At 38.3% G+C, this 27,702-nt stretch overlaps 1 protein-coding gene across 2 annotated transcripts in view; it reads right to left on the bottom strand.

Annotated features, from left to right (window-relative positions):
- LAMA2 (laminin subunit alpha 2) overlaps positions 1-27,702 on the bottom strand; it is a 648,749-nt gene that overhangs the window by 41,392 nt on the left and 579,655 nt on the right. For both annotated transcript variants that reach the window (XM_054490395.2, XM_054490396.2), the window contains exons 45-51: positions 24,418-24,561; positions 23,272-23,405; positions 21,066-21,225; positions 14,733-14,857; positions 10,622-10,784; positions 9,804-9,948; positions 1,752-1,890 (exon numbers count right to left, since the gene is read on the bottom strand). In XM_054490395.2, coding sequence (XP_054346370.2) covers positions 1,752-1,890; positions 9,804-9,948; positions 10,622-10,784; positions 14,733-14,857; positions 21,066-21,225; positions 23,272-23,405; positions 24,418-24,561 — 1,010 coding nt within the window. The remainder of the gene's footprint in view (positions 1-1,751; positions 1,891-9,803; positions 9,949-10,621; positions 10,785-14,732; positions 14,858-21,065; positions 21,226-23,271; positions 23,406-24,417; positions 24,562-27,702) is intronic.

Below are 27,702 nucleotides of genomic sequence, written 5' to 3'. Positions count from 1 at the left end.
GTTCTTATCAGTCTAATAAATGGGAAAATGTACAATGTCACTATTCTGTAGTGTTCATGAATTGCTTATAAATATTGCCTCTCAAAGAGCTTGAGCTTAACAACGCATGTAAAAATAATTTATGGTTACCACATCTTTTGCACTTTGTCATACTGAGAACCTGTCTGCAGGCAAAATAACAGGTAACTATGAATGTTTGGTTCCTTTATCAATCACAAATATACTTCTAACGGCTGTTTTGAAATAATGCGCCACACTATGGAAATTGTATACTGTAATTATGCAACGCTGTACCATGAAAGTAAAAACATTTTAGTGATATTCATTTAACAGATTCAGATTTTAACAGATTTTATAGAATTTAACAGGCACACCTTTATAGATAATTCCTAAAAATTATTTTATGATAATTAAAATCATCACTAGAATAAATGAAGCTAGATTTGAATAACCTTAGGTTTGGCTGTATTTAATCCACTCAATAATATATGGTTAATGATCTTGTAAAGCAAATCTTAGATTTGAACAACCACTGGATTCCTAGTATTTAGTATGGAGCCTGTCACATAGTAGATACTCAACAAACTTTTGGTGAATGACTGGTAAATGAATTTCTAGGTAATAACTGTGGTACTATTCAAATTTGATTGTAATGTTTTTCTGACTTCACACTTTGAATTTATTTTTCTAACACAAATACATTACAATGAATGCAGAGCCAATTTATTTGCACCATGACGCTCATCAGATAATTAGACAGTTGCTTCATCTATGAGTTTAGATTTGGGGAGAAGAAATTTCAGCCTGCACACTAGCTGTCATAGAATGAGACTGAACTTTCACTGCTCATTTAGAAATATGAAAATAACTGACCATCACACTTTTCAGCTATTCTGGGATTTTTCCAAACATAATCTGTCTTTTTGGAGTAGAAACACCTAGACAGAACTTTTATACCCTTTAAAAACTACTAAACTAATTAAAACAAAAAATTAAAAACATGGTAGTCTGTAATAAACTCTTATGGTTTAACTAAATCAATTAATCCCATTCTAATTAGCATTTAATTAACATTTATTGAGCACCAAGTACCATCCTTATAGACTATCTTATGTTTTATAATAAGCAGTAAATTAACTACATAGCATGTGAGTATTTTCTGACATTTTTTACTTTATTTTTTGAACTAAATTAGGAAGCAAATGTGTCTCCCCATACTGCTAGCTAAAAAGCATATGTGAAATTAAAAAAAAATGTTGGCATGGGCATGAGAACAACTAATATAGTTCTTGTATTAGGCATATGGGAAAGCTCCAACATGCCATTATGATGCTAATGCTTAGCAATAAAATAGGTTATACTCATAGCATCCTGGAACACTGACTAATTTTCAGAACACTAAGCAATGTCAGAGTGCCATTATCTCCAGTGAGTGTACAAGGAGAACAGCAATTACAAGATCCACATTCAACTCTGGCTTCTACCTTTAATTACTTTCATAATTCTTTTCAGCAGGTGCATATAAAGGAAACAGCGACTCCAATCCATCTCTTCAACAAAGATGTCAAATTAGTCCTTTGGTTTCTAAATCCTGGTGTTGTTCTAACATGCAACATGATGTTTTTCATTAGGCCTTTCTGCAACCAACGGTTATATGACATTCCTATTGTAATTAAACTTCAGAACTCTAGTGAGCATAGTGGTCATTTAATTAAAACTTAATCCTTAGCTTTACATATAAACTAAATTACCTCAAGTTTCTCAGCGTTGGCAGGCCACCAAAATATATTTTGTCATCTGCTTTCAAGTCAAGACCGAAGTTGTTTCCAGAAGACGAAGTTGCTATGTTCTCCTCCTGATTAGTATCTATATCTACAATTGATATATTGGCTGTAAAGGAGATAGAAAGTTTAACATTTTATTTGAGCAATATCAACCACATCTATATTGTCATTAATACTTCAAGACAAATTTGGTTTAATTCGAGAATTAACATTGACTTTCTCAAGCACTTGCACTATATTTAGCAATTTAATAATTACAGAAATAACATCAATAAAATACATTATTAAACTATCCCCCAAAGAGCATGAAAATAATAGCTTGAACACCAATGAAGGCAAACCAATGAAGATAAAGGAGGTAACTATAAATGGACATCAAAGATCCATTTGATGTAGTTTTCTATAATCTAGATAAGTAGTTATAAAATAAAGCAAGATTAAAAATGCTAAATAACGAAGATATCTAATTAGGAATCAGATAATTAATTAGAAACATGCCTAATCTATGGCTCTTTCTGTAAGTTTTACTATCCACAGGAACTACTGGGATTTAGACTCATCTGCAAAGTGTCACTGTTGTAAAATGTGACTGTACATGGAAGTGGAAGGGGATGTTGTACAAGGAAGTGGTGAGATCCAGGTACACTGTAAATTACATTTTAGACCAGATGCTAAGTGTTGTGACAGAGGTACAGTCCTCATGCCTTCTTGCTTTTCTTTTGGGTCTCTCAAGGTATTTTTAATGTGATGAAGATAAGAATTCAGAAATAGATAGATAGAAAAAAGGAAAGATGAGGCACTTCTTTGTTCAAACTGCATTGTTTAGAAAGCAGACAGGAACTCCTTATCTCATTGATCCCCCTCACTACCGCCCCCTTCTTAGGGGTCAAGCTAGGCTTTTTCTGAATTACATGCTTTTCTACCACATGTCCTTAGATCCAGCCTTTAACTACTTCATATGCATCCTTGATGCATATTGACATCAATTCCTTAAGATGATAGATTTGGCCTCTAAACCTTTGTCTGATGTAGGATCTAAATTAGCAAGGGTTTGAAAATGGGCATTTGAACCAGTGGGTTATAAGGGAATTTCTAAATGTTTATTCTTTAGGATGCTAGTTTCTTGGATGTTCCTGGCTCAAATAAATATGACAAATACTGGGTTATACAAAGTTAAACATGTATCTTCTTAATTTTATGGCTGCCCAGATCTTTCAGCATGCTAATATGCAATGCAATGTTCCTAGAGAAGGACATAGAGCAAAAAGTATTTCCCAAATTTATTTAACCATGAAATATTATTATTTTCACTCAATCCATCATCTTTCAGAATCAGTGTTCTTTGGAAAACACAGAGAAACATCAAATTCCAAAATTCCCTTGAAGTTTATAGCCCTATCATTTCAAAAAGATGTATCTTCAATAAAATCAAACACAATTGCCTTATTAAAAAAGGACAAAAATACACATACCAATGAACACCTCAAACCAGACTTTTGTAAAAACAAGAAAAATACCTAAAAGAATAATTGTCCTATCAAATATAGTTAGCAAGATTTTAAAATTGAATTACTTTCACACACCTATTTTATTATTTTTATATACATCATTAGTTTCATACACATATATCCCCTTGACTGGACTGGGGGCTAAAAGAAAATAGATTTATAAAACTGTTTTCAAGACTTTTTCATACACGTTCCTTTTTATCTAGATCGGCAAAGATATTTTCATATGGGGCTGTTGACTGGGAGATGAAAATAGTCTCTTTCTAGAGACTTGGTGGGTATTTTAATGGTGTCTGAAAATGAGATTCTGCCTCTCTATCACAGGCAAGCCAGTGACTGGAGGTGGTTTTCCTCCTTATCCATGAATGAATATATGCATTTTTAGAAATTATTCTAAGAAAAAATGATTAAAGAGCAGCAACACAATTGAATTGAAATTCACTGGCCCAAAAGGTAACTGGCAGAGAGACAGGATGGCATATTTTTACTGACTTAAAGGAAGTGCTTTACTCTATCCTTCATGAGTGATAGCGATGAAGTGGGTTCTACCAGGAAATGCTAGTAAATGCTAATGCTTGCTTTTATTTCTTGCCCTATTTCTTTTCTTTACAGAATAGAAAAGTAGGCTATTGACACAAAATTTCACAGTTGATGAGTTCAGATGTGATTTATAAGTAGGTAGGGAAATAAGGATTTTATTAAATAATAGACACAGAGTAGGGACTTAACAAATATTTTATAATCAATGCTGAGTTGTTATAAGCTAATTGTTTTTACTTTGGCTATTATTCTTTTGTTCTCTTTCTTGATCCACTGAAAATCTAATTGAGTGTTCTCAACTTTGCATCCTAGTCGATGCATTTAGGGGATAGGGCACACTTCTGTCAGGGACTGTGGTTCTGTAACTGACTCAAGGAAGATGGAGAACACTCCTGAAGGACTGTACTTGAATTTCAAGAGACAGTGCTCTTGCCAACTAGTTGAGAATAATTCATATAAAACAAATAATCTGGTCACTGAAAAGGAGCAATGATCCACACTGCTGGAGCCTTATTTCAATTCCTCTCCCACTACTCTGTGAACTCTGGTCTTGCTAAAGTCCTCAGGGACCTGCCTATACCCAAACTCAGTGGAGTTCTTTTAAACTTTATCTGAATCCATGTTTGTGCAATATTTAATGCTGTTAGCATTTCCTTCCTTATAGAAAATTTCTTCTGGCTTCCATAATGTCAAGCTCTCTGGCTTCTTTTACCTTTCATTCTCAATCTCCTACCCCGGGGTCTATTTTTGAACACTTCTAAAATGTTGATGTTTTATAATTTCCCTTCCTTTGCCCACATCTCAGGTTTCAGCCATCTGGGCAAACTCAAGTTTATATCTACTTACAATGTATTGATGACTTAAATGTATGTATGCTTGGACCTGATTTTTGCCTAAAAGTCCACATTCAACAGGTGAGACACCATCATCTATATTTTCCTTGTGTACTTTAACCTAAACATTCCAAATCAAAATAATTATCATCTAACTCCCAAATCTGTATTACTTAACTTACTTTTTGTTGTTGGTCTTATGAACCCCCACCCAATCTACTAAACTAGAGAGTCATCCTGACTTTCTCCTCACCACATCTAATCAATCAACAGCTTCACTAATTTCTTCTCCTAAATACCTCTAATATCTGTCCTATTTCTAAAACAGTTTTACTGAGGAAAAATTAACATGCTATAATTTAAACCATGTTTATAACACGCAATTGTATACACCTGCAGAACCACCACCACACTCAATGAACATATCCATCACCCCAGAAGTTTCTTTATGCTCATTTGTAATCCCTCCTTTTTGCCTTTTCATACATATACCATTCACAAGTAGCATCCATCTGCTTTCTGTGACTGTAGTTTACATTTTCTATGTAATTTTAAACAAATGTACTCTTTTTTTGTCTGCCAAAATTTGCCTTTTTGTCTGCCTATTTGGATATGCATCCATTTTGTACCTATATTAATACTTTCTTATTTTTTATTGCTGACTAGTATTCCATTGTATGAGTATACCACAATTTATGTGTATCTATTTACCTGTCGATGGACATGTGAGTTGTTTTCAGTTTTTGAGTAACACAGATAAAAGTAATGTGAGCATTTTGGTACAAGTCTTTGTATAAAAATATGCTTTCTTGTGTCCTGGGTGAATAATTAGGAGTGAAATGACTGGTTTGTATGGTAGATATATATTTAGTCTTTTAAGAAATGGCCAACCTCTTCCAATGTTATGCCACTTTATATCCTCAGCAGCAGTGTATGAGTTCCAGTGTCTCCACCTTCTGCCAGCACTGAGTATGGTCAGTCTTTTTAATTTTAGTCATTCTAACAGCTGTGTAGTGGTATCACATGGTGAATTTATTCTGCATTTCTTTGATGTCAATTCCCACTGCATCTCTTACTTCAAGCATAATTTACCTTCTGCCTAGACTATTATTGAACCCAACTGTTCACTTTGTCTTCAGTTTGGTCTTCTGACAATATATCTTCCACATTGACACCTCGACTAATATACTTAAATTGAAATTACCCTGTCACATCTCTACTTAAAATCAAGTTCATCAAGATGAACTGCAAACTCCTCAACATAGTTTAAACAGCTTCCTGTGATCTGTCCCTTGCCAACATGCCCAGCATTATCTTTTATCACTCTTTTGAAATTTAAACTCCAATAATTCAAACTGATTACAACATCTGCCCAACTAATCCATGTTTTTATACATCTTTATCTTTTCATATGATGCTTTTTGGCCTGGATCGCCTGCAACTGCTTCCACCCCTCCTACCCCCTCAACTAAAAAAGGACTTAGGTCTCAGTTAGTGCCTTATTTCTCTCCCTCCATATATCTCCCTTGGTGTTTACTGTACCCTAAACAGATACAGTAATTTGCTACTTGTGCAGCAGGTAAGTTACTCAAGGGTAGGAACCGTACGCATCTTCATTGATCCAGCACAGCATCTGATGCATAGTTGGTATTTAATAAATGTGTCCTGTAAGAGCTAATCTTATCAAAGCAGGTAGTAAGGTTATTTTGCCAAGCCTTTCTTCTTTTCCTTTTAAATTTAGATTTTACTGCTTTAAGTGTGATCTTTGGATATTGCTACTGCAAGTCAATGACCATATGCTTGTAATCTATTGAGACTGCATTTTTCAACTTTATGTAAGAAGTTTGCGTTTTTCTTTTGTGAATTATTTGTTTATAACATTTGCCTTTTCCATTGTGACTTCAATGCTTTTCTTTTTATAAGGAAAAATTAATACATATTAACTGACCTGCTATAGTAATAAAATACTTTAAAAGTATTAGAGAAAATACATTGGATATATGAGAATACATGTGGAAAAACAGAACAGCTATAGTTTTATTATAATAAAAAATTTCACCTGTTTAACTTGAGAAATTTGTAGTGAGACACCAGAGAGAATAGAGAATGGGTAACAACCATGGGCAGAAGGTAGAAGTTCCCAGTCTAATTTAGGAATCAAAATTCTGAACAACTAAACCTCATAGGGCTTAATTTCTTTTTAATGGTGATACCATAGAGATGATACATTAGAGAAGTAAGGAGAATGGTTCATGTCATTAATACCCAAAATAAAAGTGAGAATGACTGCTTGGTGCATTTGACAGGAGTATTCAGAAAGGCAAAAAGCAATGTGAGTCTAGAGTCAATTTGAAAGCCAAGGAGAAGACTTATAAATGAGACGGTATCAGCCAACCGTGTCAAAGGGATTGAACTAGAAACCAGAAATGTAACAGAAGATACTGAGTAGGCTGGGATAAAGGAAAATTCTTTCTGATTTCTGGACCACAGAGTAGTAACAGTAACAGTAACAGTTAGTAGCTCTAGTAAAATCTGGAAAAATTAGACCTACTGGGGGAAGAACTTTCTGAATTGATGGAATGTTGTAGTTACAGTAAACCTAAAACATATTTTTAACTACTTTCAAATTTATATGATTCTGTAACTTGACCTTTGACTAACATTGATTCAGAGCACAGATCTTTTGTTTATTTGTTTTAATGGATAGAATAAAAGTTGAGATAGCAGACTGATTATGGAAATTAGCGTTTCCAAGGTGACCATTTGTAAAAATTGTTCTCCTAAGTTGTTGAATCATTTTATCCCTGTTTGTTACACTATACATCTACCAAGCATATTATTATCTTTAGAGTTTATAGCATTAGCCAATTCAGCTTCGCGTTCCGAATTTTATTTTTATTTTTATTATTTTAAAATTTTAGATTCAGGTGGTGCATATGAAGGTTTGTTTCATGGATATATTGCATAAGAGTGAAGTTTGGGCTTCCAGTGGACCCATCACCCACACAGTGAACACTGTACCCAATAGGCGATTTTTAAACCTTCACCCCTTTTCCTCCCTCCCCCCTTTTGGAGTCCTCAGTGTCTATTGTTTCCATCTTCATGTCTTCGTGTATCCATTGTTTAGCTTCTCGCCTTGTAAGTGAGAATATGTGGTATTGGATTTTCTGTTTCTGAGTTATGTCACTTAGGCTAATGACCTCCAGCTCCATTCCTGTTGCTACAAAAGACATGATTTCCTTCTTTTTTATGGCTGCATAGTATTCTGTGGTATATATATACCACATTTTCTTTTCTCAGTCATCTGTTGATGGACATTTAGGTTGTCTTTTTTTCTTTTATAATGCATATCCATCTTCTCCTTCTTTCTTCAAATCTGTTATTCTACTGCTATAGAAGAGAAGTTGGTGGGGAGACACTAGGCTCACCAGACTCCGTAGCATCCTAAATTGTTACACATCTCCAAACTGCTGCTAAAGAAACCTTACTAAAGCACAAGTCTTATGATATCACACCCTTTCTTAAAACTCTTAGAGTTCTCGGTATCCCTATAGCTTTCAGGATAAAGTTGAAACTCACTCACTTAGCTCATATGTCCCCTTATGCACTGGTTCTCTTATCTCTTGGCCCCTACTGATAATTTCCTGCCAACATTCATTCACGCATGTAGGCTATGGATTCACTTGTAGTTACTAAAGCATTCCCCAAAGTGTGTTCAGTGGAATGCTAGTATTACAGGAATGGAAGGATTTCTCTGATTAAAGAAATTTGGGAAATTGCTGGGTTAAACAGCTAAACATTCTTCTTACTGAACAACTAATTACACAGAGCTTCTGACATGCAAATGTGCATTGTGCCTCTCTTACACAGGAACAATGTATGCAGCAGCACTCCAAAATAAAGAACTGCAAAGCCAGTTTTTGTCCCATATGAGAGATTTCTTTAGAGTTTCCTGTTGGAAATGCAGCTGGAAAAGGATGTGTTATGCTCTCTGATGACTCCAGGCTTTCACACAACTTTCACTACTCTGAAATGTCCACACATGCTTTTCATCCAGCTAACTCCTCATCCAGCTTGTGCCTCAGGGGCACTCCAGTGGAAACTGACCTCTCTGTTTGACTCAAGTGTCTCTCTTCTGAGATTGCTCGCTGGCTACATACATCTCTATCACAGCAGTTAGCTCTCTATCCTCTAACCATTGATACTTGTCTCTCTCCCCAATTTGATGCAAGTTCCTTGAAGGCAAGAACTTAGAAATTCATTTAGTTCTTACATGGTACTTAGAAGGTGCTTGGCAGATATGTATTAAATACAGAAATGAAAGACGGTACAAATTTAAATTTAAATTTAAATTGTCATGAAATGTCACATTGGCACTGGCAACATTAATTAAGCCTATTTATATTAGCAGAAGTAACAAAGTCTCATTTGCAGATATTGGTAATGCCATACTACACAGAATTAGTGCAATTATATACTTAAAAAGCAATAGCACTGCACTCGGAACTAATAGACTTGGATTTCTGTCTTGGTTGTGAGATCTTTTATATATATGTCTGTGACCACATAAAAGTTTGAGTGTGTATTTTACTTTCTCTAACACTGGAACAAAATACCTGCTTATGTGATCAGATAAAACAATGTTTGTGAAAGTGTTTTAAAATGTCCCCGAATCACAAACATGTCATGTTACTATTGATCAATTATTCACTTGCACGCATACAAATGTTTGGCAATTTAAATGAGCAAAGAACTGATAACTATGCCCTACCACCCCTACAGATTCCACTGTGGGCCACTTTAAAGGAAACATCTTGACAGAATAGGGAGAAAAGGAAAGCACCCAACATTTTTCAAACATATTACAGGATATAATTTTGCAAGTTGCAAGACAGTTTTATGCTTTCAAATTAAGCTCTCAGTTTCAAAAGAAAATGATAGAGAAGCATTTGGCTCTTCAATCAGTCATGTCTAACCCAAATCACCTATAATCTAAGCCAAAAAAATGACTGTATAAATTTTTCACTGAACTTGTGAGTAGCTAAAATTATAGACGGAGTCTTCCTCTTGATCAGGTACATGTGCACTTTGGATTTCATGATTAAGGCCCCTATTGCATTATTACTGTAAAAACTCACCTTGTTTTTGAATTCTTGACAGGGTGAATGATTTCCATTTCCCATCATTATGGTTTTGATTGCTGACAACGGAAGCCATTCCTGAGCCCAGATCATAACTGACTTTTATGTGCCCATCAGTGAGCTCCACACTCATGAAATCTCTCTATTAATAGAGTAAACATACACCAGGGATTAGATACACAGAGAAATATATGAGTGTTCGCTTTTTTTGTGTGGTTTATATTAGGGTCTTGTGGCTAAATTGCTGAATATGGCACTCTGTTACAGAAATCCATCTTGAAAATAGAATTGATGTTACTATTTTCTGAATTTTTGTGGTGGTGATATTATGATGCACATGGTCACAACCAAATTTCTAAGACATACCCTTTTATTACAGTAGTAAAATGTGAGTTCATTTGAAAACATATTAAGTGAACCAAAAGGTATGTTCCCTGAAAGAATTCAGTAAGAAATACTGATCAGAAAAAAATGAGGCCAAAGAATATTTAGAATCACCTTTTCAACTTAGGTCGCTGAAAGAAGGTTAAGGAAGCATTTTGCTGCTGCATGGCTCCATGCTGAGAAAAATTATTACGGGATGTATTGCTTAAAAGATTATGTGGGGAGTTGTATTGAAAATAAATAGTAATTAAATTGTATCTGTGATTAAAGTTATTAATGAAAATATATAAGCACTATCTGTATCACCCATTCTTGGCTGCCAGACAGCCATCCCAGGCTTTTTAGAAAATAACTGATAATTTTACCAATAACTGATAAAAGAAGCAAACACATTTTAGTCACAGAAACTCTGCTATGCATATGATCTTTACCAGGTCTCGTGTGGCAAGATACATCAGAAGAGCACTCGAAGAAAATGTTCTGAACTTGAACATGACGGTGGAGATGTTGGGGTACCAGCGAATGGGGCGGCTGACCAATGCATAACCTTCTCCATCAAACTGAATAGTCCCCTCACTATCTTCCACCTGAGGACTGAGAAGAGAGACATTTCACGTGAATCAGATCATATCTATTTGGTCTGTCATTATTCAATGCATCACTGAATAGCAATGAGACTATAGGCTGTTGTAGGGCAGGAAATACCCTAAATACATCTTCGTTCCTTCCACTTATCTCCATCTCTACTGCCACCGTGCTAGAATAAGGAAAAACCATCTCTCACCTTTCATGAGGTGTGCAACAACTAAGTCAGTAGTTTTTTTAAGTGCTCTATGTTTTGTAGAAGTACTTGGTAGTAGATAGTCATATTGATGCTTAAGGGTGTCTTAGTGGTATTTGGGCAAAGGGGCGGGGTTTCTGGATGGGCTGAGAATACATTATTACACTTCTTATATATAGGATCCTACTCTGAATATTTGCCTTCCAACAAATTTTTCTGGAGCAAATTAGATTCAGACAATTAAGGAGGCCTGTATTTATTTGTATTTTTTTTTCTGTCTCCTTCACTGGAATGTAAATTTCATGAGACCATCTAAGAGATTATGGGCTAGGTCCTATGTCAGGCACAAACTCAAAACATCTAGTACATACAGTACAGTACTTGGATCCTAGAATCCAGTTGATGTTTGTAGGATGAAAAAGATCTTAGTATAGCAAATTGCCTCACAGAGAATATATGTTTAATCAATATTGGATGCATAATTAATGAATATCTAAGATAAGTCTTGTGAATACATTTAAAATATTTTTTCTAAACACGAGGCTATTTTTATGTATCTCTCTATCTACCTACCTATCTGTCTGATGTTATTGCGATTGTGGAGATATCTGCGGGAAAGAGTTGTGGGCTGGGAGTGGCTAAACATAGAGCTGTAGATCCCCCCAGTTCATTTAATTCATTAGCAAACACTAGGAGAAACAAGGTAAGTCTGGCTTTGAATTGGTGACTATGGGATGAGAAAAAATATGAGTCCTTCCAGGTATACTCTATAATATTTTGACATAGAATAGAATAGAGTTATCCTATTCATTCTGAATACATCTACTAAAAAAGTCCCTACTCTTTCATAATTAATAAATGCTAGGCTTCTTAACTTGCCTTTTGTTTCTCTTTTGAACCTTGATGTCTGGTAAAGTTAGTATAGATTAATTATGCTATTTTGGAGCAGCTATGTTCTAGGTGAATGTTGGGGCTTAGTCTATTAAAATATCATCATTTCAATGCTCAGCTAACTACATTTTACTTGTAGCAGCTTTTTTCCCCCTTACTTTAATCTTAATGTGAATTTTAGAAACATGAGAAAAATAAGATACACTTTTAAAAATATCTTTGACAGATCACTCTTTCTAAAGCATAACAACAATTTTATCTCTTCTACTGACTATTGAATAAATGCAAATTTCTAAAACTGACATTCTAAGGTCTTTATGACATTTTCTTAGTCTACCTCTTTTAGCCGCATTTTTACAACTGCTCCATAAAATCACTCCTGCTCTTTAGTAGGAATGATTGCTCTTTATGTTCAAATGTGATGTGTTTTCCTGAAAACAACAAATAAACAAACACACACCAGGAGTTCTATAAAAATTATTCTTACAAATAACAGGGCTTATGGGAAAATAGGGTTGGGTCGACTGCTAAAAACTTACACAACTGTGTAATTAGAGAACTCACAAAACAATAACAATCCTGATCAAAGTATTAGCACAGCTCAAAAAGATACACTAAAACATTAAAAAATATAGGATTATTTCAGGATACATATCACTTCACCTTAAAAGGAAAATGTAAAGATAGTTTGATAACAAGGGGTATAAGAAAGGGTTGACACTGCTAAGTGTTAGCAATGGGGCAAAAATGCACAATGATGGAAAAGACATGGGCCACGAACATTTCCGAGATAGAGTGCTTGGCTAAATCAAGATGAAGGCAGGCATATGGGTGAATGGACACTGTGTACAGGCTGTGTTGTGGCACAGTACTTTGAGGTTGCTGTCTTCAGCTATGTTGGTTTACTTTGGATTCAGCTACCGTTATGTGGTAGGAAAAAACAAACGATTATGCTGGGAAGAACTGTGTATGAACCTATGTGGCCACTGCATCTTACCCAAATCATTCTCCCATTTGCCAATCTTGTATGAGTGAATTCACACTTGTTCTTTTCTAAAAACACTCCGGCTTCCCACTCTTCCTCCCTTTGCTCTTACTGGTTTCAGGAATTAGAATGTTCTTCACATTTCATCTGCTATCTCCTCTTTTTGGACTCTTACCTCAGGTCAAGACCCATTTCAAATGTCACCTCCTCTGTGAAGCAGATCATGATGCCCTTAATCTGATGTGGGTAATTGTAGTATACTCTGAATGTGCCTTTTTAAAGGGATTTTTATTATGCCTGATATTTGAACTATTTTAGTATTTGTGTTTTCCTCCCTTCCTGGTGATGTCTCTTCTTGGCCAGGACTAGGCTGTATTCATTCTAGTGTCAGGAAGTTGTAAACGTGAATCTCTGCAACCTACAAAACACCCTACGTATATACAGGAATACTCTTATAATCATAAATTAGCATAATACTTTATATGTTGAAGTGCAAAATCTTTGCAGAATTGATAATTAGTGATGTTACAGTTTCACATGACATGAACTGCTGAATGGATATTTAAATGCCTTAGATGTTTTGTTGAAAATAGACTTTTGAAAATGCTACTTAGAAGTTTACCAAAGAAACGCTTAGGGAAAAGTTGGTGTTTGTTTGTGAGTAGCAGAATATTAATGTGGGCTTCATTGTCTTTCATGTATTGAAAGAATTTTACAGACAATCTTCCATGTTATATTTTGTTGAAGATTATTGACAAAACCATTTTAAACAATGAATGGGTCAGGCTTCCAAACTATCCTCAATTTCACGTTGACAAGTCCATGATGTCAAAAAGAAACAAAGAGTTGGAAGTTAAGACTTTTAGAGGGATAATATTTTGGGGCTACTTTCTTCTATGAAACTCTAGAGATGTAGAGAAAGAAATGTGAAGTGTACTCTGCTAGGATTTGGGTCCTAGAAATGTATGTATATCCTTTAAATGGAAAATAACACAAACTCCTTAGCACTTAATGGTTTTTGAGTTGCTGTTATGACATGTTAAGTTTGCAGGTATTTAAAGTATGTTTTATAGTTTTAATTTAATAAAATAGCTTTAGGCTTGGGTGATCAGTGGGCTCTAAGATTTTTATGCTGAAAAATCCTCTACTTCTAGCTAAATATTTTATATCCTCTATTCATTTTTATATAAAAATGTTTATTCTCTACACATGCTTAGTATGATAGGATGTTGAATATTTTCAAATTCCTATTCATTCTACCCTGTATCTTATAATTGAGGTCATGTATTAGGAACTTTCCTCCTGGACTATCTCGGCCCCTTGTTCTCCTTCTCTCTTGAAGCAGAATCATTAAATCCCATAGGTCTCCAGTTGAAGCACTTGTAGGATCCTATGTGTCAATTAAAAAAAAAATCCTGTAAGAGATAAAACCTAGGCTGAGGTTCTAATTTTGTTATAAACATAAATAGAGTGAATTCATGCTCAGCAAGACCTGAAACTTAATCAGTTTGGGGAAAGCTCTCTTTAAGAAAAAAAAATTATAACAATGAGGTACTCACAGACACAAAAAACCCCCTCGACATGAAGGAACATTGGAGTGGAAACTTAACTGATTGTAGTCAAAATCTCTTACCTTTGCAAATTTTATAAAAACATATGACTATGCAAATGTACTGCTAGTGTACCTCCCAGGGCCTTGAAAAATGCCTGTGCAAATGCAGGCAGGGACTAGAAGATTCATTAGTTTTGTGGTAATTCCACCTCTGAGCATAATCATTTCAAACCTGCTCCACATCATCCACATGCTAATAGAATATTATGCAACAAAATCGAAGCTTTTATTATGCACAGGACAGACCCTGGGAGAGTTCTCATCTCAACTAACCTGACAGTGCATCCTTTGCAGTCACCTTCTTTTTCTCGGAAATTCCACAAACCTATAGGTTTGTTGTCAAAGTATGTTTCTCCCATGCAGCCAGTGAATGTAATCACACGTACAGCATCAGCCTTCTGCAGAAAGAAATATCGTATTTGCTAGAATTTGGAATCTCACAAATAATCTTGGTTTATCCATGAGAGTTATTATCAGCAGAAGCTAAAGTTATCATTATCCATTCTTTCTGATATTTTGGCATATGTACATATTCATCTTTTCATCATATTATATCTGTACCCTTAGAGCTACTACAGGATGAGTCAACAACAGGGGAAAAGCTCAACTATTTAATCCACGAATGCTGATTACTTTTTGCTGTACCAGTTTTCATCATCAGTAAATAAACACTTCCTGGCTTCTTACTTTAGGTGAGCTGCTGACCTTCTCCACAATTCTATTCTTTTGTCTGTAATGTGGAATTTTTGTGAGAATAAAGTTAGATAATTTATTTATGGCACCAATCTCAGTGCCTGATATACAGAAGGTGTTCAATAAATGCTAGTGCTCCTACATAATTTTCTTTGGGCAAATTTGGGCCACGCATACACAAAGCTTTTTCCCCTGAGATCAGAAGAAAGGGGACACACTGATGACATAGAAGAGATTTTTTAAAAGCACTTGTATAAATCACTCTATGGTAGTGCTGCTCTAAATTTTTTAATTTCTGTTCACAGCCAAGAAGATTTCGAGTTCAAGGGAATAAAGAAAAAGTAAGCAACTTTGTAGGAAATGAGACCATGTTGGTGTCGTTTGCTTGTATACACAGCACAGGGCCTGGAGTCAAATAGAGAATCGACAAATAATCTGATCAAATTCAATCCTGGTGTCATTTTCACAGGAAAAGTCTTAGGCTTGATACACAATCATGAAGAAAGAGAATGACCTGGTCCCTCCTAGAGAAGTTTGTTGTAAATTGAAACAACTGTTTTGGCATTGACATATTACAAATGTTTTGGTAAATGACAGATCACATATATGATGGTGGTTCCATAAAATTATAATACTATATTTTTCCTGTACCTTGTTTATGTTTAGATACACAAATACTTACCATTGAGTTCCAATTGCCTACAGCGTTCAGTGGAGGAACATGCTGTACAGGCTGTAGCCTTGGAGCAGTAGGCTATACCATAAAGCCTAGGTGTGTAGTAGGCTGTACCATCTAGATTTGTGCAAGTACTGTTTGCACGTTGAGGAAATTGCCTAATTCCATCTTTCTCAGAATGTATTCCTGTCATTGAGTGACACATGACTGTACTATATTCTGGTGCCTATAACTTTAAAAACTCTGTGCCAAAGTGAACCCATATTTACTCAGATTATCTGGGAAAAACATGCATTGACTCATTTGGTTTTTAGAACACACATAAGAAAACAGTTACTGAATAGTTAAAATTTTAAGTACTAAAATCAGTTACTGAATAGTTAAAAGCATAGACTGTACAGTACTTGCACAAATCTAGATGGTATAGCCTACTACACACCTAGGCTCTATGGTATAGCCTACTGCTATGGTTTTAGGTTAAACCCATCAAAATGCACATTTCCCACTGCTGGGACCACGTGTTGCACAGCCGCATAGAAAGATTGTTGATCAGAGCCCCTGACTTGCACGTTGGAGTCGTCCTTGCAATGCTCTGTCATCAGTCTGAACCTCTTAATTTTCTAGAGATTGATTATCCTACTTGTGAATTCTGCTTGTTTTTTGCTTCTTCTCACATCCTGAAAAGCTATATTTGAGAGATTTTCCTGCTCATTTGAATTCTCATCAGCAAGTTCATTTAGTTGTTTTCAGCTTTTGGTTCATATTCTGGTGTGGCAGGAGCCTCGAAATTCTTGGCCAAAATGATTTCTTAAGGTTTTCTATAGATTTCATTTGTTCATGTTTTCTTTCTTTTTCTGAGACTGACAGAATGCTGTTTTTGTGCCAATTACATTTGCATAATAATTATTAAGGTACAATTTAAGGTGTGACTACCACATCTCAGCTATTTGCCATATATTTTATATACACACCCTATGGTAGTGTGTGTCTCACTATTCATCGTGGCAGTGAAGCAAGATGTTGAGAGTGAAGACCACTGTGCCTATTAACCTAAGTTCAAATCCCAGCTCTGCTAATTACTGTGTGACCATGGTCAAGACATTTAACGTTTCTCTTCTTCAGATTCCTTAACTATAGAATGAGCAGAATATTAGTATCTACCTTGCTATAGTGTGAATGTTTGTGTCCCTCCCAAAATTCATATGTTAAAATCCTACCCGCCAAAGTGATTGTATTAGGAGGCAGGGCATTTGAGAGGTGAGTTTTAGATGGTGAGGGGCACGGCCTTCATTAATGGAATTAGTGCCCTTATAAATAGGTCCAAGGGAGCTTGTTCACTCTTTCTACTATGTGAGAACAGCAAGAAGCCTCCTTCTATGAAAAACTGGCCCTCACTAAACACCAAATCTGCCAGTACCTTGATCTCAGACTTCTTAGCTTCAAGAATTGTGAGAAATAAATGTTTGTTTATTTATAAACTACCCAGTTTCATGGTATTTTTCTTATAGCAGCCCTAATAGACTAAGACATACCTTTTGGGGTTGTTATAAAAATGAAACAAGTTAATTCATGTAAATTACTGAGAACATTACTTAGCATATAGGAAGAGTTATAAGAATATTAAAAAATGTATTATTGTATCCTACAATATGCAAGCAAGGTAGATATTTTTATCATTCTTTTCTAGTTGAGATAACCAAAGCCCAAGGGGTTAAGTGACTTGTCTAAGGTTATATTTTAGTAAGTGGAAGAGGAGGAAATCCAACCTGGCCGCCCATCGTCTGGGATGTTAGGAGCCCCTCTGCCCGGCCGCCATATCTGGGAAGTGAGGAGCGCCTCTGCCCGGCCGCCCATCATCTGGGATGTGGGGAGCCCCTTTGCCCGGCTGCCACCCCGTCTGGGAGGAAGTGAGGAGCGCCTCTGCCCGGCTGCCCCGTCTGGGAGATGAGGAGCACCTCTGCCCGGCCGCCCCGTCTGGGAGGTGAGGAGGGCCTCTGCCTGGCCGCCACCCCGTCTGGGAGGAAGTGAGGAGCGCCTCTGCCCGGCTGCCCCATCTGGGAAGTGAGGAGCGCCTCTGCCCGGCCGCCACCCCATATGGGAAGTGAGGAGCGCCTCTGCCCGGCCGCCCACTCTGGGAAGTGAGGAGCGCCTCTGCCTGGCCACTCCGTCTGGGAAGGGAGGAGCGCCTCTGCCCGGCCGCCCCGTCTGGGAGGTGAGGAGCACCTCTGCCCGGCCGCCACCCCGTCTGGGAGGAAGTGAGGAGCACCTCTGCCTGGCCGCCCCGTCTGGGAAGTGAGGAGCGCCTCTGCCTGGCCGCCACCCCGTCTGGGAGGAAGTGAGGAGGGCCTCTGCCCAGCTGCCCCATCTGGGAAGTGAGGAGCGCCTCTGCCCGGCTGCCACCCCGTATGGGAAGTGAGGAGCGCCTCTGCCCGGCCGCCCCGTCTGGGAGGTGAGGAGTGCCTCTGCCCAGCTGCCACCCCGTCTGGGAGGAAGTGAGGAGCACCTCTGCCCGGCTGCCCCGTCTGGGAGATGAGGAGCACCTCTGCCCGGCCGCCCCGTCTGGGAGGTGAGGAGGGCCTCTGCCTGGCTGCCACCCCGTCTGGGAGGAAGTGAGGAGCGCCTCTGCCCGGCTGCCCCATCTGGGAAGTGAGGAGCGCCTCTGCCCGGCCGCCACCCCATATGGGAAGTGAGGAGCGCCTCTGCCTGACCACTCCGTCTGGGAGGTGAGGAGCGCCTCTGCCCGGCCGCCCCGTCTGGGAGTTGAGGAGTGCCTCTGCCCGGCCGTCACCCCGTCTGGGAGGAAGTGAGGAGCACCTCTGCCTGGCTGCCCCGTCTGGGAGATGAGGAGCACCTCTGCCCGGCCGCCCCGTCTGGGAGATGAGGAGCACCTCTGCCCGGCTGCCCCGTCTGGGAGATGAGGAGCACCTCTGCCCGGCTGCCCCGTCTGGGAGGTGAGGAGTGCCTCTGCCCGGCTGCCACCCTGTCTGGAAGGAAGTGAGGAGCACCTCTGCCCGGCCGCTCCCTCTGGGAAGTGAGGAGCGCCTCTGCCTGGCCGCCACCCCGTCTGGGAGGAAGTGAGGAGCGCCTCTGCCTGGCTGCCCCATCTGGGAAGGGAGGAGCGCCTCTGCCCAGCCGCCACACCGTCTGGGAAGTGAGGAGCGCCTCTGCCCGGCCGCCCCCTCTGGGAAGTGAGGAGCGCCTCTGCTCGGCCGCCTCGTCTGGGAAGTGAGGAGCGCCTCTGCCCGGCCGCCCCGTCTGGGAGGTGAGGAGTGCCTCTGCCCGGCTGCCACCCGGTCTGGGAGGAAGTGAGGAGCGCCTCTGCCCGGGCGGCCCCGTCTGGGAAGCGAGGAGGGCCTCTGCCCGGGCCGCCCCGTCTGGGAAGCGAGGAGCGCCTCTGCCCGGGCGGCCCCGTCGGGGAAGTGAGGAGCGCCTCTGCCCGGCCGCCCTGTCTGGGAGAAGAGGAGCGCCTCTGCCTGGGCGGCCCCGTCTGGGAAGCGAGGAGCGCCTCTGCCCGGCCACCCTGTCTGGGAGGTGAGGAGCGCCTCTGCCCGGCTGCCCTGTCTGGGAGGTGTACCCAACAGCTCCGAAGAGACAGCGACCATCGGGTGCGGGCCATGAGGACGATGGCGGTTTTGTTGAAGAGAAGGGGAGGAAGTGTGGGGAAAGGAAGGAGAGATCAGATTGTTGCTGTGTTTGTGTAGAAAGGGGTGGGCATAGGAGACTCCATTTTGTTCTGACTAGGAGAAGTTCTTCTACCTTGGGATGCTGTTGATCTATGGCCTTGCCCCCTGCTCTCTGAAACATATGCTGTGTCAACTCAGGGTTAAATGGATTAAGGGCGGTGCAAGATGTGCTTTGTTAAACAGATGCTTGAAGGCAGCATGCTCTTTAAGAGTCATCACCACTCCCTAATCTCAAGTACCCAGGGACACAAACACTGCAGAAGGCCGCGGGGACCTCTGCCTAGGAAAACCAGAGACCTTTGTTCATGTGTTTAACTCCTGACCTTCTCTCCACTATTATCCTATGACCCTCCCATATCCCCCTCTCCGAGAAACACCCAAGAATGATCAACAAATACTTCATGAATTAAAAAAAAAATAAAAAAAGAAATTAAAAAAAAAAAAAAAGAATATTAAAAAATGTATTATTGTATCCTACAATATGCAAGCAAGGTAGATATTTTTATCATTCTTTTCTAGTTGAGATAACCAAAGCCCAAGGGGTTAAGTGACTTGTCTAAGGTTATATTTTAGTAAGTGGAAGAGGAGGAAATCCAACCTGGATTTGATTTCAAAATTCATGGCTTTTGTACTACTGTGTGCTAACCCTATATTTATCTATCTGTGAAGGAGAGAAAGTTGATAATATGACTATATATTACTATGTACCATATACATTTACATGAAGTTCTAAGAAATGAGGATAACTTCAGCGTGTGGTTTTGGAATAAATTCTCATACTTTAGAGTCACATCTCGTACTCAAAGCAAATAAAATAACCTCATTCTATGTGAAGGTTGAGTCCTCATAAATTTGGAGTCACCCTGGCTTTTCACATTTTCTGACTAATCTCATCTCAAGGTGATTCTGACAAGCCCAGGATTATCCATTATATTTGGTTGTGCTCCTGCATCTCACCCATAGTTGTTTCCCAACACCTAATTCCATTTAATCAACACAAGCTTCTTTAAAAGGCAGGCATTCTGCAATTTGAAATGCGCAAGGACTGTCATGAAGCAATTATGAATATTAAGTGCATCACCCTATAAGAATAAGAGCAACTTGAAAACTTTAAAAACCAGATCATGTTTTGAAAGCTTATAGCTCCTGTGATATTTCCCAAAGTATTCATAAATCTTTTCATTAGATGTGAGTATGAACTTTATAGCACTTCATATCTATAAATCATACATCGATTCAGAAGATGAGGTATACTTAAAAAACACTTTGCTCTTGAGGCAACTAAAACAAGAATATACAAAAAACTGATGCCACAGATAAAGACAAAACAACAGCTGTTTAAATAAATACACATAGGCTTAAAAATATTGTGTTTCCAGGTTGAATCTTCAAAGAAGAAAATTCTTACTCAAAATAAATTCATGTTTTCATAAATGCAAGTTAAGTAAAACGTGATCAAGTTTTACAGAGCTTTATCATACCTTCTCCTGAAGTAATTATATCAGGAGATGTCAACAAAGATGAAATAGAACAGGAGGAGGATGAACACATTACCTTTAATTTCCCAGTCAGGCCACCAACAAACAGCATTGCATTTGCATCCACATCTAGAATAGTGTACCCTGGAGGAGACGTCGAATGATACGTGCTGGGCACAATGCTGGCTTTGGGTCCATCCAGGGCTCTCACAGAAATAGTTCCATTTCTCCCAGTTCTTCAAGGGTACGTGTTGAAGTGAAGGGGAGGAACATACAGAAAATGAAATATGCATCACATTTCTGGTAATTCCAGATTTAAGAGATATAAAATGCAGAGATTTGTTTTTAAGAATTTAAGAGAAAACTGGCTGTTTAGTTTCTAACATTCCAAATTCATTAGATCTCAAATCAATACTCAGAGTCTGATCTTGGCTCAACACTTACATCAGTTTCAACCAGAACCAGTGAGCACCATATCCTGATTCTGTGTGTGTTCATTGACATGAAATGACACAGCAGCAGTTAACTGATGAATTGCTATTGGTTAAGTGGAAAGCCTTTTTCCTATGGCTTACATAATAATTTACTATTTACCAACACATACAATTTATGCAAGTTTATATTACTTTATTCAGCATTTTGTCTAATTTAATTCAGCAAGTGGACCCCAAATGAGCCACCCTTCCATATCATAAGCTGCATGATTTCTCCTAAAATTCTTTATAATATCTTGGATCCCAGTTTGTTGAAGTAGTCTTCCTAGAATGGTATATCTTTTATTGTTTGGCACAGCATCTTAATGTATATAGTACCATATTCGCTCTTCAGATTTCAGTGTACAAATTGCATAGAAGTTCACTTTTAAATTCAATTAACAGAATTTTGAAAGCTATTATCATTTTATTTCATTTTCTTTTTTAAGTGATTGATTTCCATGAGCTGTTAAATATGAAAATCTGGTCTCTCTTTTGAGACAAGCAGTCATAACAAAACTTCGATGTCATATTTCTCTCCCTGCTGTCTCATTTTGGTAATCTTTTTTTCTTTGAGGATGCAGTGTTAAGTGAAATACATGGTAACAAAAGAATGAATTTATCAAATAAGGTTCACCTTCTTTAACAGAATGTATCTTTTCTGAAAGAAGAACTGTACTTTATGAGTATAAATGTCCTTAAACCCGGTTAAGTACTTAATTCCCTCAACACCACCAAACACGCAAGCACTCTGTCACTCTCTCTCACACATGCACACACACTTTTGCTGAAAAACTTTCTTAAAAAGAACTAAAAATATTGCTTCTCATTTTTTTAATAACTTTTTTTTTTTTAAGAGATGAAGTCTTGCTATGTTGCCCGGGCTGGACAGCAGTGGTTATTCACAGGCATGATCATCATGGACCACAGTCTTGAATTCCTGGGCTGAAGTGATCCTCCTGCCTCAGCCTCCCAAGTAGCTGGGACTACAGCACATGGCATTGCACATGGCTCTTTCTTTTAAACTTTTTATTATGGAAAAAATTAAGTATCTACAAACAGCATGAAACTCTATGTATCACCCAGAGTCAACAATTACCAGTTCTTTAAGTCTTCTCTATCTCTGATCAGCTTCATGTCTAGCCCTAGGCCCTTAACCATACCTTTCAACTGTTAGCTGCTTTGGGTTTAACAGGGAGTTGAGAATTGGGAAAACAAGAAGAGAAAATGGGAGGGAAGTGCTGAAGACAGGGATAGTTCTATAAATAATCTATATGGTACTAGATGTTGATAATTGCATTAAAGCTCCAAAGATAGAATAACAGAATCAGTTCTCAGTTACTTCCCATTTTAAGTAGGGTGGACCTGGTATGTTACATAAGAATTTCAGTGTTTTGAAACTGCATTTTTCTATGGTGGCTATGTAGACTAAAGGAGGAGCTGTGTACCACAAAGACAGGCAATAATGGTACTCTTATGCTTTGGCTTGTATTGCATAAGAATAAGTGGCAGTACTTTCTTCAGGCAAAATAGGAAGCCTGAAACAGCAACACCCCCAAATTCCTACCAGACACAAGATGAAGGGGTCAGAAATGGAGTTGTTCCTCTGGTCAATACCTGGAAGGTTTGTCAGTTCCTAGGAAGTACGACAAACATACCCACTCCCAGACATGTATAAAATTCATACACATGTGTCTACATGCATACACAGTTACCTTATTGAAATGGAAATAGGAGTTTTCTTATAAACTGGGAAACGACTTCAAAATTCTATCATTTAATTATCTTAATCTTTATTAAGTTGGTTACCTTGATGCTACGATACGGTACCAATATGAGTCATCAATAGTCAAATCTGGGTACTCTACACGTCCAACTCCAGATCCAACATCCCAGAGGAAGCTGACTTTGCCTTTACGCATTTCTATAGCCAGAAAGTCAATCTAGTTCAGAGAAATACAAAAACAAGAGATATCAGATATAAAGCACCTTTAAAGAGGAGACCAGCAGAGTGTTTTTCAATAAGTGCCATTTGCAGACATGTGAAATAATTAGGAGCTTCATGATAATACTTGTCAAATAATATTATTTATTATACATTATTAAAATAATATTTTATTTTTATATTCTTAAAGCAAAAAAAAAAAAGTCCATAATGCTCAGGCATGTTTGCTAATTTTACCAATTCTAATTAAGTCTAATTTTGAGACCAAAGCCCTTCTCACTCTGATACTTGTGGTAAAGATAAAAACAAATATTTAAATTCGGAATCCATTATCATTTTCACCAAGGACACTGACATTTTTGAGGGGGCAGCTATGATTTTATTTCCCAAATTGACCCAGAATTCCTTATCCAAATGGCAAATATTGACTTATGCCATGAATGATTTGTTAAGAAGTCATATTCATTTTGGAAGATCCCCATGCATGCGAAGTCAAATAGTTCAAATGGAAGAAATTAGAACTTTATGGGTGGGCTTTTGTAGATATAATCTGTGTTATTTCAGTTCAGGTCATAAATTCAACACAAGTTAGAAGAGTTTTCATTGGTAAAAAAAAATAGTACACACTTTGCTATTTTCATTTCATTAACAGAAGAGTTTATTGTAATTTAGTTTGAACAGTAAATAAGATAAATAAAAAAGAAGTAAATAAAATAGCTTTATTCTTATTAGCACTCTTAAATCGCTGGATCTGAAAGTATAATTTAACAGAGATGATGGTATACTGACAAATGAAAGTGTGACTAAACACTGTAGTTTTCTTCCTTTCATTTGACTTCTAACTTAATGTGACACTTCAGAATTTTGTAAGGTAAGATGTTGAAGTTTTCAAATCTGAAAGCCTACGTTAGACCATTTGGGGACCATGTAATTGGATTCTATACATTTTTGGATTAACCTCTAGCTATACACATACAGCAGCCTAATGAAAAGTTGAATATTAGACTTACAAATTTGGCACTTCCAAGATAAAAGAGGAGGTTATCAGCAACAGCTGTCTTTACGTTGACAACAATATTATTGTAACTTCCTTTCTTGATTTCTGGCTTGTATGTTCGAATGCAGTCACCTCCCGAAGACACAGATACTTTGATCTTTAAGAAAAACACGGTACAAAGAACCAAGAGTAAATCTCTCAGAAAGTTTGAGATAGCTTCCATACAACCACAAAGCCATCATCGTTTCTTCTTTGAAGTTATTTTCTATCATCAAATACTATCATTAAACACCCATATGCAGACACCATTATACTCATTAATGAGGGCACAGAAGAGCAGTTTTCCACTAGAATTTTGACAATGAGCTGTTCACAGTTCCATGTCTTGTTAGCATACTATTTTTTGAAGCATGCAACTAACAAACTTCTAACGTCATACCTTTCTTCTTTATGAATATGGGAACATTTTAGGCAGGTGATTTTACATGGAGCTAACGAGAATGATCTTCATTAAGGTTGTTTAATGAAATTTTACAATTGAAATTTCAGTGGTTTTGGTATCACTTAAACTAAGAAACTATTTTTCTTTTAGTTTTCAAGAGGAAATTACCAACCCTCCTATACGCTTACAGTTGAAAGAGGACAAACAGATTTTGTTCTAGATGTTCTAACAATAAGAAGAATATTAATCATTCCACTCAGAACATACATTTCAGAATAAATTATACCTTTTCATGAAGTTGTCAGGAAATGAAATGGAAATAATTTCCAATGGCTATTACTACTAATTTATTTAACAGCTCCCTTTTCTTTTGAATAATACCTTAAAAATTACTATAAATTGCTAAAAAAGGAATGCCTATATGAATAGAGTAACACTGTTCATACCTTATATATATTTTTTTTACTTATATTTAGAGAGCCTTCCTTCAATCATAAATAACACTAGTTGATTATTTGATTTAATTTCTGTAGGGTCAGATGGAAAATCACCATCAAAGGGTTACTTTCAGGATAGCAAAATAGTTGCTTGGACTCAGAGAGAATCTGTAACTTTGCTCATTGATAGCGCTCCAGAAGGAGGCAGAGAGAGGTGAAGATGTAAAATCTCTCTTTGTCATTTGTTCAAATGCCCTCTTGGCCTTCACAAGCAGTGAATTTCCATTTTTTTCATTTCTTCTAGCATTTTGTGCTACCCATGTAATTTGCACATTTGGAAAAAACCAACTAGCATCATCATTACCCCCATGGAAGGGCTGTGCAGACTCCCAACAAGATAGCCTAGAAACCAAAACAGCCTCCATATGATCATGACACCAGGAGGTGTCTCCAAGAGCCTCATTTGTGTTTGAGTATGGGCAGAACTGTGGCCCTTCTCCAAGGGTCATGAAAGCATACCGCAAAGGTTGGGTGCCAAATTGGTTGGATTCAAAAGAGAAGGCTAAAGAGGGATTTTTGCAATAGGTAAATTCATATAGATTTGAGACCTTCTGGGGATACAGAAGATCTGTTACGTCTCCCACAGACCAGCATAAGTCATTTATTTGTTTATTGTTGTTGCCTCACCTGACCTGCTAATCAAATTGTATCTCCATGAAGAGGAAACTGTGTTCTGGAGAGAAACAGGGGCTGTTTCCTCCACCACCCAGAGGAGGGTGACTCCTGGAGGCCTGAGTGTGGTGGCCTGGGGCTGGACATTCCAGGAAGCCTACTGTTTAAACCACTTTCTTATTCTTGCCTTCCCCAAAAAGGTGGGGCCAGCCTGCCAACTGCTGGGTGCAGGACTCAGGGCCAACTGTGGTCCTCAGAGTGTTTGTTCTGTGTCCTAGGGAGACAGTCTTCTGGATAGGGTGGTTTTCAGTTGGGAAGTTAGTTCCTGCTTCACAAATCATGGAATTTCCCTTCTACATACAGTGTTGAGAGTAGGTGAGTGAAAATGAATTGCAAAACAATGGAGGTAGGAAATGTACAATTTTTACTTGGATGTTAATATGGCAAAGCAGGTGAGCAATGGGTGAGCAATGGATGAGCAATGAGCAGGTTGGCAAAGGGTGTTCTATGATAGAATGGCAGCTATACCAAGGGTCATCCAAGGGATTAGAGATAAAAAGAGAGAAGCAAGAGAAAGACAGCACAGTAGAGGGCAGGTGGGAAAAATATGGTCTTCAGATATTTTTAATGTTCAGGAAAGGGTGTCAGATATAGTGATTTTTTAGCAATTTGCTGAAAGTGAACCAAAATCATTATCAGAGAAGACCTTGGCATTGAGAAAATTTAATATCTGAGGCAGGCTATAAGTACCATTGACATCATAAAAGGATCAAAGCAAACAAGAAACCAATATCTGACTGGAATTCATGAGTAGAACTGAATAGCATAGTGCGTTATCCCTGGCAGACAATCATATCCAATTCCGAATGGGGCTGAATTAGTAGTCAAAGTGACTGTATGTAGTTTATTTCATTTTTATTTCATAAACGCTTTATAGCTTGGCCCTATGGCTGTATTATGGCTAGTTAAATTCCTAATAAATCAGTTTTGTTTAAAAAACACAATTGAGGCTGGGTGTGATGGCTCACATCTGTAATCCCAGCACTCTGGGAGGCTGAGATGGGTGGATCACGAGGTCAGGAGATCGAGACCATCCTGGCCAACATGGTGAAACCGTCTCTACTAAAAATACAAAAATTAGCTGGCCATGGTGGTGGCACGTGCCTATAGCCCCAGCTACTCAGGAGGCTGAGGCAGGAGAATTGCTTGAACCCGAGAGGCAGAGGTTGCAGTGAGCCAAGATCGTGCCACTGTACTCCAGCCTGGGTGACAGAGCGAGACTCCATGTCAAAACAAAACCAAACAAAACAAAACCAAACACAATTGAATAATATCCCTGAGTTATTATTTAGAGAAGAGATGACAATATAAATGTAATGTGTGATCATTTGGTCACAGAATGAATTTCAGTCCTTGCTTAGGTAAGCCTGGTAAAAAAAAAAAATAAAACAGGACATTCCATGATTAGTGTGTTGAAAAGGGGGTTGCCAAAGTGTAACAGACAGAGCTGGGTGTGGTGGCTCACACCTGTAATCCCAGCACTTTGGGAGGCTGAGGCAGGCGGATCACGAGGTCAAGAGATCGAGACCATCCTGGCCAACATGGTGAAGCCATGTATCAACTAAAAATACAAAAACAATTGGCTGGGCATGGTGGCACATGCCTGTAGTCCCAGCTACTCAGGAGGCTGAGGCAGGAGAATTGCTTGAACCTGGGAGGCGGAGGCTGCAGTGAGCCGAAATTGCTC

The sequence above is a fragment of the Pongo pygmaeus genome, chromosome 5 (assembly GCF_028885625.2).
Source record: "Pongo pygmaeus isolate AG05252 chromosome 5, NHGRI_mPonPyg2-v2.0_pri, whole genome shotgun sequence".
NCBI classification, from domain to species: domain Eukaryota; kingdom Metazoa; phylum Chordata; class Mammalia; order Primates; family Hominidae; genus Pongo; species Pongo pygmaeus.
This window is presented reverse-complemented; position numbering and strand designations above follow the sequence as displayed.